Source organism: Dermacentor andersoni, chromosome 3, assembly GCF_023375885.2.
Source record: "Dermacentor andersoni chromosome 3, qqDerAnde1_hic_scaffold, whole genome shotgun sequence".
NCBI lineage: Eukaryota > Metazoa > Arthropoda > Arachnida > Ixodida > Ixodidae > Dermacentor > Dermacentor andersoni.
Genome location: NC_092816.1, coordinates 115,124,135 through 115,135,883, shown reverse-complemented (window position 1 = coordinate 115,135,883; position 11,749 = coordinate 115,124,135). Strand labels below are relative to the sequence as shown.

General features: G+C 43.8%; 1 protein-coding gene across 1 annotated transcript; it reads right to left on the bottom strand.

The window, feature by feature from the left end:
- Nucleotides 1–3,807: 3,807 nt before the first annotated feature.
- Nucleotides 3,808–10,725, bottom strand: LOC126537836 (uncharacterized). Its single transcript, XM_050184915.3, has 6 exons — nucleotides 10,583–10,725; nucleotides 8,374–8,477; nucleotides 7,696–7,758; nucleotides 7,193–7,255; nucleotides 5,784–5,837; nucleotides 3,808–3,951 (listed from the first exon to the last, which is right to left on the bottom strand). The coding sequence occupies exons 1-6, from the start codon at nucleotides 10,668–10,670 to the stop codon at nucleotides 3,862–3,864; spliced, it is 462 nt and encodes a 153-aa protein (XP_050040872.1). The 5' UTR covers nucleotides 10,671–10,725; the 3' UTR covers nucleotides 3,808–3,861.
- Between the last annotated feature and the right edge of the window lie 1,024 nt (nucleotides 10,726–11,749).

The following is an 11,749-nucleotide window of genomic DNA, read 5'->3' as shown; positions in this document are numbered from 1 at the left end:
TCACGCAAGTACCCCGCTCGCTCCACACACACACATGCCGACACGCAGACATGTGCGTAAGGTACGCACACACGCACATACACACAGAGACGAAAGGACAGATAGGTTGACGGACTGACACACATGCGCGCACCCACACACCTACTCTCACACACACACACGCATGCGCGCATCTAAAGTGTACGCACCATTGTGTTCCTTTTTTTTCATATCAAACGAAATTAAACAAGCCCAGATTAAGCATGTAGTTAGTTGATGATGATATGTGGTGTTTAATGGCACAAGGGCCATTTGTGGCCAAAGAGCGCCAGAACAATGTTATTAATCCTGTGAGATGGTGCTATATAAGATGGTGCATGTAGCACGGCTGTAATTGGGCCTAAAATTACCGCAAGATGTCTAAACACTATGCAATAAGAGTATGGGCATGTACACATTTAAGCGTTAAATGTTTAAGAGTTCACAGTGTTCGCAGATAAACAAGATGAGAACAGTGCCTGTAAGTTGTCATACGATGTTATGAGTTAATATCTATTCATGCAAGGCTGGAGGATGTCGCTTGGCCTCCTGAATAGTCATACACCTGCTGAAGCAGATGCACTGAGACCGGCGACAATCTTTAGTTGATAGCAATCCCCTCTTCCACGTAAAAGAGAGGGCTGCAAAGCTGTCATTAGTTAGTAGCCCTGTGTAGATATAATTTGCAATGCGCCAACATCACTGAAGAATGCCCTCAGTGTGCTTGTTTTAAAAAGCGGTTCTGTTCCATGGAATAACGCAGGATGTAGTAGGACACAGTTGTCATAAATTTAGGGAAATATTTCTTTCTGTGAGTTTCTAAGCGCTTGCATTCTATTAGGACATCTACTACAGTGAGAATTTCCCCACATGTTGTTCGATGGCAACGAGGTACGATTGGCACCGATTACACGACTGACACTTGTGTGTGGCAGGAGTTGCAGCAATACCATCTTCACTGTTATGGCGCCTGCACAAACCTGAAATACGTCTCACCATCCCAGGAATCGCGAAGAAAGCTAACATGCCATCGTTTGCCCTGAACCAGGCCACATTAGAACTTTTACATGAGATGCACAGTGGCCGCGTGCACGTTTACATCAATGGCTCTGTCACAACTGCAAATTCAGCTGCCGCTGTGGTGATACCAACAAGATCCGTGAAAATACAGCTAAAAATGTCACATGTATCATCAAAGACAGCTGCTGAAGTAGTAGTCCTTCGTGTGGTTGTTCATTTAATTCAGGACGAACCACCCCATGCATGGTCAATCTTCTGTGATTAAAAGGCAGCCCTGCAGAGTGTACTTTCAGCACTGCGCCATAGATCACATGAGCAGCTCGTCGCAGAGACCAGAGAAGTCCACCATCGCATAGTTCACGAAGGACACGATATATCAGTGGTTGCCTAGTCACTATGGCATACGTGGCAATGATCGAGCAGACGCAGCTGCCCGATCTGCCCATGACAGCGTCAACTGCGTTGCCATTCCTCTTTCGAGCCGATGCAGCAAAAAAACTTTCCGCACTTGCGTGTGACCTCACATTAGCTCAATGAAATTCAGTTGAGTTTACAAGTGCACGCCTTCATACCTTGGAGCCTAATTTACAGCTCCGTATTCCGTTCAACCTTCCACGACGTAACTGGACCCTTCTAGTCCGTCTATGGCTTGGAGTCGCATTTTCGAATGCGTACTCTCTTCTTTTATCGGATTGTCCAACCCTTTGTGACTTTTGTGGGTGCAACGAAACGATCGCGCACCTTCTTTGTGAGTGCCCTCGCTTCAACGTGCAAGGAGCAGTCCTCTCAGCCACCCTAGACATACTGGACACGCGCCCAATAGCCGAGAACAACATCCTTGGAAACTGGCCTACGCGAACATCAGCGCGATCCGCTGTGAAAGCGCTGCTGCAGTACCTAAAAGACACGGGACTTTCTGACAAATTGTGACTGTACACTGTGTGACGTAGGATTTGACGGTGACACTGCGTAACACTAGGAATGCCTTCGCAGACAGTGCCCATAGACAGAAACAGTTCATGTGTATCGTGTGTACGTGTGTGTGTGTGTCTATGTTGTTGGGAATTTATTTCTTTTCCTTTTCTTTTCTCTCTCACGTATCGCATCCCTTTGCCCCTCCTCTAGTACAGGGTAGCAAACCGGAGATAATCTCTCGTTAACCTCCCTGTCTGTCCTTTGCCTTTCTCTCTCTCTCCCCATTACTTCTAAGAAGGTAGGAGTGCGTCCCAAATGTGTGTCCTTTTAATCGGGCGAGTGCCACATCCATTTGCCTTGGTTTCCTTCCACTCAACCAGTTACCTATTCGGGTCTCTACCAAGTGTAGTTTATTTTGCGTTTCTTTGTCCCACTGTTGTTGCCAGTATTCTTTCAACTTCATACGCAGGAAAGGTTTTAGGTCGAGGACTGGCACTGCTACTTTGCTGCCCATTAATTCAGGGGGCACTTATGTTGCATTACGGTCAACGAGCCTATTGCCTTCAATGCATCTATGTCCAGGCACCATCTTGTTCTTGTGTTATGTGGCAGTTGGATAGATATTCCATGCAAAGCTCAGAGCATAGCATGTAGGTTCAGTCGACATCTCTAGGTGGATTTCCTTCTGTCCGTATATTCTCGTGCGCATTGTGTCAGCTATAGAAACCCGACATAAAGTGACCTTCGCGCCCATTCTCGCCTGTTTCTTCTGCTATACGGATTTGGAACGTATCGTTTTTATTAGGCACCCTCTTTGAAAGGCTACAGAATGGCCAGCTGACAAAAAAAAGATGAAAAATTGCTACTCGGTCGAAGTCCCCAGCAAATGGATGCAGCAAGAGTATTTGCGCGCCCATACCGTCAAGCAAATGAAAAAAAAAATGAAGTTGCGAATGAACTTACAGCTAGAATTTGCAGAAATTCAATGATATCAAGACGCACTTCATTAAAATACTTCAGTAGCCAGCTTCTTCAAGAGGCTGCCATCTGAAAGTATTTCTACTTCTCACGTGCATCTAATGAGCACGTCGCAGTTGCCTCACTTTTAACTGGTACTTTATACGTTTGGCAGCGCGGCAGCTCACCGAGTCCAGGATATCAACGACGATTTCCGTCAAGCTTGTTACTGGTACACCAACGACGGCGTTATCTGGTGACACTAGACTTAAATACAACGTCTCGCATCCCACGTACAGTATTTTCTCGGAAGGAACTGAATGAATGAGCGCAACAACCGTGGACGAGTTCCGACTTCCTCATGTCACTCTCACGGAACCTGTGGCTCCAGCAAGGCATGGAAAGTGATGAAGATTTTCTCGGCCCATCGCCTTCTTCCATTTTATCCTGCACTTTCGAATTTCGATGGAGCACATTTAGAAGATCGCCCACTACACTCTTCGGAATTACGCGCAGGCTTGTGATTAAGGCCATTGCTTCTTCAAAAAGGCAAAAAAAAAGAAAACAAGAATAAAAAGTTCGAATATAGCGTGTCATGGCTTGGCGACCGTAGGTACATACATCTGCTTTATTCTATATTGTAACACGGCAAATATTAAAATAAGCAGAAATCTGGAAACAGATGCAGTGCATTCAACGTCCTTTCTTCGCCTTCGCCAGCCTATATCTAAATCTTTTACTTCAGTGCACGCTGTGTTGGACGAACTTGTAGAACTTCGAAAGTTGTCGTCCTAAAAGATGTGCAGAGGTTGCCGAATTATTTCGCAATGACACCATAGCTGCGGCGAAACCAAGGCAATTAAGTTTAAAAAGCGTGTTCCTCGGACAGGACGACGATTGTCTTGCCAAAACTTTTATTTAGTGCCTGCAGACTGCAGTTCAGAATGCAAACTATTCCTGGTGCCCCAAAATCTTGAGGATCCATTTGCCGACAGCCATTCCCATGTTCTTTGAAAGTGGGATGTGATCCATAACGCACTCCTGAAAAAAAAAAAAAAACGAGGGCGAAATTGTTTGACAATTAATGTACGCAAAAGAGGCAAGAGGCGAATGAAGTTGTCGACTGATGTGAATGAAGCGGAATTTTTTTTTCGTTTTAATAGTACTAATTTCCTCCGCTTCAATAAAGAAAACGTTTAGTACTCGAGATTACAGCACCTGTCGGAAAATATGACGCAAGATCAGTGAAGAAATTTACCGTGTATGAAGTTGGTGGGCAGCTCCAGCTCTGGCAGAAACAACATGGTTGTTTTCTGGCAGCAGCGGAACCCGAAATTCTAGCTACAGAAATCCATCATTGCCGCTACCTACAATAATCTTACCTACAAAACGAGAAGTCTCACGAAGAACTCAGTAGCCAACTGGGTGCATTGGTTCGTGGGATGATTTTTTTTAAAGGCGAATGTAGCGCTTTGCTAAACCTTTAATATGATATCCCTGCACAATAACAATATTATACTGTTAAGGGTAAAGTTCCTACTTGTGAGACGATACAACACCAGGTTTCAGGTTGTAAAAAACCACTCAAAGTGTTATTAAGCGCGCCTTTTTTTGTGTTTTAGGTACTTAAGGGTGCATTTGGTTTGATCTTCGCCTAACAACCACACCCTTATGAGTGTAAAATGTTTACTATATAGGCCGCTACGTTACATGCTCGGAAGACGAAGGCGCTTCGAAATATTTGTTTTTATGTGTGCGTTCGGTTCACCTTACTTCACCAATGGGCATAGAGCCAAGCAAGCCCAGTTGGAAGCAGCAGTAAAGTGAGCGAACAGCAAGCCATGTGGTGTTGCTCCTGCACTGCTCGAACTACCATATCAAAATGTCAGGCGACAAAAAAAAAAAATGATGACAGAGTGCTAGCTCGAAGCTCCAAGCAAAGGGGTTAAGCAGCGCTATTTGCGTGCTCGTAGCATCATGAATAAAGTTAGGAATTAATTTACAGCGAGAATTCGCAAAGATTCAAAACTTAAAAAGTAACTTCCTGAAAGTAGTCATGCGACTCCGTGCCCGTCTGTCTGAATGTAACAGGTTGAAGTGCATACCGGAGAGCTTCGCGCAAAAGAAAAGTTGTCTCTTCTGAAGTTTCCACCGTCAAATGCAAAGGTGGAAAGGCCTCTACATCTACTGTGTTCTTGTGCACATAAACAATTAGTCATTCCTTCGTGTTTGCTATAGTTACAAAAGTTTTGAATGGTTCATTGGTTGCAAATTGGCTCATTGGTTGAATGGCTCTTGCAAACCAAATTTTGCTCGGCATTGTACGGAGCCTAAGTGCGGGAAGAGTGTAATGCCGTAACCGGCTTTCTAATCATTTCGTTTGGGCAGGTTACTACCACAGTAGCAGATAGCAAGCCAGAAAGTTGGTGGGATGTAGAAATTGAAGCCGGAAACGCTAAATGCGAAGCTCTAGCTTGACGGGAACTGATCATAAAACTTAAAACTGATCATAAAGTTGAGCTAGCTGATTTGCTTCGAGACTACGGACAGGGTTGGGAGTGGAAATGCGGACAAAGAACAGACACCGTACGAATGTGCCTGTACGTCTTGTGGGGTCCCTTCTTAGTCCGCCTTTTTTTACGCACAGCCGTGTCATAGAGTTCAGTATAAAACAGAATGAGATTCACATCTGATAAGTTCACTTAGCTTTTTACTAGAACAGTGCGGCTTCGGCTGTTGGTAATAAGAAAAATCACTTTTAGTATTACATGCAAAGTTTAGCGTAAAAAAAAGCTGATGGTTTTGCGATTGCATTTTACTCACTGCGGTGTTTTCAGAGATATGAGAGATAGCCCAGATAGCTGCTTACTTACGCTTACTTCCTTTCCAACCTTCTCGGGGTCGTGTTTCAGCTCGGGTCTCGATTTCTGTACAGGAAACACGGACATCAGTGACGCCACTTTATCTTGTTGTTTGCCATATTGGTGCATGCAACTGTTTAGTACGAAGAAAATCTGAGCATATTGTACATCAGTCTTCAAGATTTGCTTTCTGTCTCATTATTACGGCCCTGGCTACTTCGCGCGGAAACTTTGCGCTGTTGTAGCATCTCGCTGTTGGTTCTGTTGATTACTATGGGGATTTTGAAGTGTGTTCACAATCATCCCGAGCTATGCAATCTCTGCGACGGCGCCGCTAAGAAATATTCATTCCCTGCTAGCAGAACAGTTGTGTTAACGTGAAAGTAGCTTTTGCCTCTACCTCACATAGCTTAAGCCAAGTATTGTAGTTATGATTCTGCTCTTTAAGAGGGCGTAAATAAAAACATTTGACCCCTCTTTCAAAGCAAATTACACTATTCCTAAGTGAAATATATTTCCATTATTAGTAATGATTGACTAACGGTTCTCAAAAGTCCTAAATTCAGCGCGATAATTTCGATGAGAAAGTTGTACAGGGTCCGATGACGAGCCTGATTCCACGCTTCCTTAATTTTTACTATAATTTTCTACACTTCATTAAGGAAGTGGTAAGGCTTTGGCAGCAGGCCTCACCCCAAGTCTCCTTTGCGCTGTTCTAACCGACAGATGTGGTGACTCAAGACAATTAGCACGAAACCTTCGCTGCCATGTCATTTGTTTAGTGGCAGCTGACTGCGTCATTCGTGTGTGAATGGTAAGTATGAGAGAACTGCAATCTGGGCACGCAAGCGGGTATTTACGATCTCGCATGCATTTCTGAAGACGCGGAAAACATTGCTGCTTAGAGTGCTGAATCACGTGATTCTTAGCTCTAAATCTTTATTATTCTAGGACTTGCCCTACTGCTTAGACTTGCGAACCTTTTATTAGTCGACTTTCGAACTAAGAAGACGGAACGCAACAAAGAGTGTGTTTTCCAAGGCCTGTAGGCTCTTCTTTGTGTCTGTCTGTAGGGCTACGGCATGTACACAAACCTATTGCTGAAAGTTTGCTTCAATACGTCCTTTGCATATATTCAAATACATGTTTGCAGTGAGACTTCGCCAGGAACAATGGTGATCGTAAAAATGTCGGCTACACTTACACATATGTGTCTCTTATAAAGTTACAGCATTGTAACATATCTATAGCAGAAGGACATTGGCTCAAGTAATGGGTAAGTCTTATAAACAACTCGGACACGGCGTCACTAACTGTCCTTTCGATATATCTGGCTCGTGCCAAGCAATTAGGTCCCATCGTTTCTGCCCACAAATAGCGACATTCCTTTATGTGTAGTGGCACCAGCTTGGGTTACTTACGTAGAACTTCAGGAAATGTGGCTGGACACACTTGATGAGCTCCTTCCTGTATTCGTCTGGCTTCTGCATGCAGAGTGTCGCAAGATTGAAATAACAAAAATGACTGTTGTGTCCAAAGAAAGCACAGCTCACACGCGTTCAGAGGCAGCTGGTTCATGAACCAAGTTTCACCTTCAAGCATCATGGCCACATCCGATTTCTTTAAATTCTTCATCTATCAGAAACACTCTTTAAATTTAGCCAACTTGAAAGTTTGAGCGTCCGAGCTCAAGCAGTGTAGTAAGAGTATTTCTGGACATTATAAAGCAATAAATGTTCAATAGAAGTGGTTTACCATTTTTCCTGAACCCGTATTTTGAAAATGCTTCCTTGTGTGATGTTGTGCACGTTTGCTTGACTATAGAGAAGCACGTTTGCAAATAAGCGCTCAATAAATGTGGCTACGGACGGGTTCTACACGCGTCACCGGTATATACTCTTGGAAGGAAGAACTGTGTTCGTACCGATGTCAGAGACTCGTGCTTGTCATGGCAATCAGCGTAGTCGTCGCACAGCATCTTCATTCCCTGTTGGAGACAAATACACGGTGTTTGGCGCTTGCATTTTGCAGGGCTCACCTTTGACCTCGTGAGACTGAAAGGAAGGTGATCAGAGCGTGATAGCCCTTAAAATATTGTTAGGATATTGTATTGGTTTCGATACAATGATACTTTCACCCCACCATTGTGGTGTCCGGCGTGAATGATTACCAAAAGGGGTAGCGAGGACGTAGCACTGTTATCGTTTTCTCTAACAAGATGTTTTTGTTTACCATACCTTAGTGGATGCAACATGTGTGTCCTTCAAGAAGTGCCGCCTGCATTTGTTAAACGGTTCGCCTGGTGGTTCTGATTAAGCTCTTCACCAGTTAGAGATTTAGTGGTAGCGTCTGCTGCACTGAAGTCTAAGTCTGCGGAACATCGAAGCAAAATGGCTTTAAGAAAATATTTTGAGTATATAAATTGTCACTTCATCGCAGATTGCGCTCTAATTCCGCACCGGAAGTCACACACGGACCATGTCGGCTGTGAAATGTATACTGTCAGCGTTTTTACGGCCGCAGCAGAGCACTTCGATGGCTACGTGATTACGTAGCTGAGATGTTTTTCTCGCCGTGCTTCAGAGTGGTAAAGTCAACTCACGTCAGCGATTGTACTGAGGGGCGCAGGGTACTTGTCGAGGAGGTGGACGCATTCTTTCATCAGGTTAGTGGCTACTTCTCCAGCTTCTTTCATCGTTGCATCATCTGCAGAAAAAGTACTTCTTTCACACCTGCGTTCAGGTATATGTAGTGACATGTTGACGGTGGACAGGGATTTGGGAGCATGTTATTGTATGTATGTATGTATGTATGTATGTATGTATGTATGTATGTATGTATGTATGTATGTATGTATGTATGTATGTATGTATGTATGTATGTATGTATGTATGTATGTATGTATGTATGTGTGTATGTGTGTATGTATGTATGTGTAATATGCGTTCTAATACATGGTGGAGCTTTGATGCTTATAAACACAATCCTGCAAACAAAGCAATAGAAATAACAAGGTTTCAATGCATTTCAACTAACTGATAGTAACTTTTCATAATAGAAGCAGGCTTCCTATATAATAAATGTTATGATGGCGAGCATCAGGATGACGGGCATAACAATAATTTTACAGGCATCCATAAATTCAGAAGTGTAACTGGTTATTGCACCTCGCCGTTGAACTTGAAAAGAAGAAAATTTGCACCAACAAGTTCACAGGATCTTTTCTGTGCGCCCTTCAGAAAAGCATAGCCTATTCAAGAGACTCCAGGGCCGCTATTTTGTAGCGATGCCTTATGCCTTATTCTATGCTATTCTTATCATCCACCACACACGGCCGTCTGATCCCGTTGATAATGTGGGCAGACCGTCGCTCTGATCACTGACCAAGCGCGAAAAGCCTGAAAAAGCATAGAATCGGAAAAGGCATGGCTACAAGATACCGGCCCAGTGATATCAGATTGGCACTCACGGGACGACTTAGAAGAGGTGCGTCACATTACGTCTATAGAAACACAGGTATTTGTTCATTTATTTAACATGCCTTAGAGGCCTGTTCAAGGCATTGAGTATGATGGTTTACAATACATTAGAAGAGCGAGAAATAGATGCTATACGCAACAGACAAGCAAGATTTTATATAAAACTGAATAAAGGACAACACGCGCCGTTAGAATGTGCACCACAAAATGAGGGCAGTGGGTATCGTTAGACGTCATCAAATGCTAAGAAATATAGGGCGCACGGAAGCATCTATTGAATGAGAAGAAATACCAGGAGGATGGATGAACGCAGATAAGATTAAGGAGAAAAACGCTGTCAGAGGATGTCGTGGAACAACGAACGATCTAGGATAGACATATGGCCATTATCGCTTTCACATCTTAAACGGACACTAAAGAGAAAAATGGTTTATTCTGTATCAGTAAATTACCTTTCTACAACACCAATAACACCACTCTTACGACGATAAGACTCCTGGTAAGCCAGAAAAAGCGCAAGAACGAATGAGGGGTGGCGACGCCTCTTTGAAGTTACCGCACCTGGTTGCTGGAACGTCATGGATTTTGATAGCATCTTCTTGGGCCTACTTAATTATATAGCTGTGCAGACTGACTACATTGTGTTCTAAAGGAGGCGAATATTAAACCTGGCAAGTTTGGGGAACCTTTACTCAGCCAACGCGGCCCAAATGCGAGAACATAATTTGGAATCCTTGACGTCACACTGACGTACCGGCGGCGGTGTTTCGGCGCGAAATTCTAATATTGATACTTTGACCTTGTTTTCTCATGTAATAACCACACTATTACTTGGAAATGACGGCCTGCAAGGTTCTCAAACAAAGCTTTATTAGTCTAAACAGATTTATTGTTTCGCTTTAGTGTCCCCTTAATCACCGGTGCGCAATCAAGGTAGTATAAACGTATATAAAACGAACAAACCAATGCCCAAAAGTTATTGGTAACATTCGCCTCAGATGCTGAACATCTTTTCGGCGCGACTAATTGAAAAATGTCCGCAAAAATTAGGGAGATACTATATAAGTAACTATACGAATAGACAAAAGCCCTTTCGCGCCTTCCTCGAGGCTACTTTATAGTCTGAAAGATTTAACAGCACAAATTAATATGAATTTCCCCACAAAGCTCAAGACACCAGCGCAAGTTACGCAGATGTTGCGGAAACTGGCCAACATGGGGAGTAGTTGACCGAATCCACTTTGCATTCACCTTTTGTTGGTTCAGTACATGTCCACAGAAAATTGGTGATTACATACAGACAATTTGGATGGCTAAAGCCTTTACGCTTACCAACTTCAATTTTGCTGCATTCTTCGGCGAAAGCAGCGGCGAAGAAGATGCAGAAGGCCGTGGGCACTACCAACATGGCGGCTGGCATGGACGCAAAGACCAACGGTTACCACGACCAGAGCAGCGACTAATGACGGTCACGCGAAGACTGAAGCGAAGCAACAGATACGACGCTGTTTATATCGTAACGAAGGCCGAATCCATGACGAAACTTGGCCTTGACAGGCAGGTAGGATGATGCCCATAAAAACAAAAGAAGTACAAAATAGTTCGGAGAATCGCGTACCGTTCCGGCTGCGTGCAAGGTACCTGGAGCACTCCTTTTAAATTTAGCATTTTTTTCTTGTTAATGACATTCGAAAAGCGATGGGTATGTACCGAATATATTTCGTGTTTGAGCAGCTCGCCCAGCATGCGTGGCGACGAGACTGACGAGCGAGAGCGTCGGCGTTTCAGGGCTGCTGACACAGCGGAGATGACGGGAAAAGTAGTGGGATCCATCGCTCCCGTGTGTATTCAGCCAGTTTCTCCGCGTGCCGGCGTTGAAACGGAGAGACAGGCGAGAGGACGCCTGCTTCGACATTGATCGGCTGCGAAATGTTCCAGCGAAATTTTGAAATCTCCAGCGCGATGGTGACAGAGCTGGAGAATGAGGCGGAAGTGTTTGTTAGAAACTGCAGTGAGATTCGTGAATTCTGGACGCTTGATTTCAGCGAACTAAAAATGAAACAAAAAGAATAGACCTTCACGTGCCAGAAAACACGCAGCGTTTTTTTTTCAGTGCGCGAGATCAGTATAATTATCCTTGTTCAGTAACTGTAAGTCTTGATACAACGTATAAACTTAATGGGCAGAAGAGCGCGGACTACTATCATTTCCCTGATTGCTTTATTTCTTAACCAGACAATTAAATAAACGCCGCTTTGGTGACCGACATCATCAAATAAATGCTGGGTTTAGGTAACCTGTTTCAACAAATGACATTTCATCAAATTGGTTGGAAAGGTTTCGTCAATATTTACAGTATCTGACTTGAATTCCACCATAAGCTCGGCCTCAGTTCCAGCTGTGTCAGTTCAGCCACTAACACCGAAACGAGAACTAGTAAAACAAGCACACAAGCCTCAAGTTTGGGTTCGGCTCACATGTATGGGTAACAAATGTGCA